At 35.1% G+C, this 1,847-nt stretch overlaps 1 protein-coding gene across 1 annotated transcript in view; it reads right to left on the reverse strand.

Moving 5' to 3' along the window:
• Positions 1-259: 259 nt before the first annotated feature.
• The window catches only part of LOC103608753 (activating signal cointegrator 1 complex subunit 3-like), a 10,131-nt gene continuing 8,543 nt past the window's right edge, over positions 260-1,847 (reverse strand). Inside the window, exons 4-5 of the mRNA XM_008593152.1 lie at positions 1,176-1,351; positions 260-1,077 (exon numbers count right to left, since the gene is read on the reverse strand). Coding sequence (XP_008591374.1) covers positions 930-1,077; positions 1,176-1,351 — 324 coding nt within the window. The 3' untranslated portion in view covers positions 260-929. The remainder of the gene's footprint in view (positions 1,078-1,175; positions 1,352-1,847) is intronic.

Below are 1,847 nucleotides of genomic sequence, written 5' to 3' on the forward strand. Positions count from 1 at the left end.
AGGTGAAAACCTATCTCTAGAGGTCAAAAACTTTCCGTTTATTTCACACCTGCCCTGGAGAGCATAAAGACAAAGAATTGTACTATATGGTTTACACGTTACAACACAAATTACACTGTACTTCTCTCCTTGTGTAAATAAACATATCAGAAAGAGAATGAAACTAAAATCTTGAAGTAGAAGGGAAAGAGAAGAAAAATAAAAGAGTAAGAGCGGATATGATAGAAAAGAAGCAGAAGAAAAACATTGAGTCAGCTTGTCCTGGTGGCACTTTATATATTTTATTTCCACCAGTTAACAGTATCTACATTTTCTAAGATCAACATATTCCATTTTCTCTGTTATCATCACTGGGCTCTGTCATATAATTTTACATCATTTATTATCAAAATTTATGACTATAATAAATTCTTGAAACTACTTCTACATGTGATCAGATCAAAGTATAAATTTTGCTAACAGACATATTCTGTATCACCTTATAGATTTTTCCTGTATATTTTATGCTGTTGTTAGAAATTTGTTACAACAAATCCCAACACTATCAGGCCTCAATGGAGTTTTCCTTATATTAAAAAAAAGAAGTGCCAATATTCATATAAAACAGTACACTGTGGGATGGAAAATTTGATAACCTGTAAATATCATTTCAAATATACACAAATTAAAAGGTTATCCTACATGCCTATTCATTTTACATATCAAGAAGCCCATGAAGAAAACATTATAAAAGGCAGAATTTGTTAAAAGGCCACTGCGGCTAACTTTATGTTGCTGGAGTCAATAATATAGACACTGTCAATTTCCTGGATGTCTCGAGGTTGGAAGTTGATTCCATCAAGGCAAACATCAAGTGATTCGACTTTATCTAGATGACTCAACAGCCAGACTTCTTAACCACTTCTTTCAAATGGATTGTTTGGGTCAGGTTACTCCACTGCCAGGTCAGTCAAGGCATCAGAGACCTCTGTGTTGACCTGCGTGGAAATGCTTGCTTGTGTGACGTTGAGATAAATGTCATACTGCTGGTCTAGGCCAAGGTAGCAGTCACTCATGAGATACAGTGTGTAGATATACCTAAAATATAAAAATAGAACAAAAATGTAAAACCACCTTTCTTATCACTCACAATCATATTCATTGTTTTGGAACTTTGGTGGTAAGATTCTGCTTACCTTCCAGGTATTTCAGGGGTATAAAAAGAAAGGCAAGCAACATGATGATTTCGAACATATCCTACTCTTTTTAAAGCAATAAGTTCTCTCTTATCTACTTCGCCTAATATCAAAAACCAGCCTTCATCTTTTGATTTGGGAAATCGAGGGGTAACTGCACAGTTCTCTTGCTTTCCCTGTAAACAAGAAGAAAAGATAAAACATTAACAATGTCTAGGCTTTCTATACTGCTTGGTTGTGGTTAAAAGGCTATGTTGTCTTACTTGAAGGCCATAAGTCTACATGGTTCAGCATATCTATCTGGGATGTGTTTTTCTTCCTGTCTGGTTTGGTGTCTTTAATATGAGCACCTACCTTTCTTCAGATTCTCAGAGCACATTATAGATACAACTTTGTGACTACCAGAATATTTAGTTCAGTTAGGATAGAAATCTCCGGATCTTGACATCAGATTAGTAAATCCTCATGCTATTCTTACAGTTAATATTAATACCCCACTTGCAGATGAACAAATCGAGATACAGCCATGTTAACCAAATCATCCAAATCCTTATTCACAAGGAACTGATGCTTAGGAAAACAAACAAAAAAAGCCATTCAAGACTACATTCTGGACCTCAAGATAATGAGCACTGTGTCATATAAATACCTTTCTCCCGCTCAAGAACACAA

The sequence above is a fragment of the Galeopterus variegatus genome, unplaced genomic scaffold, assembly GCF_000696425.1.
Source record: "Galeopterus variegatus unplaced genomic scaffold, G_variegatus-3.0.2 Scaffold8774, whole genome shotgun sequence".
NCBI lineage: Eukaryota > Metazoa > Chordata > Mammalia > Dermoptera > Cynocephalidae > Galeopterus > Galeopterus variegatus.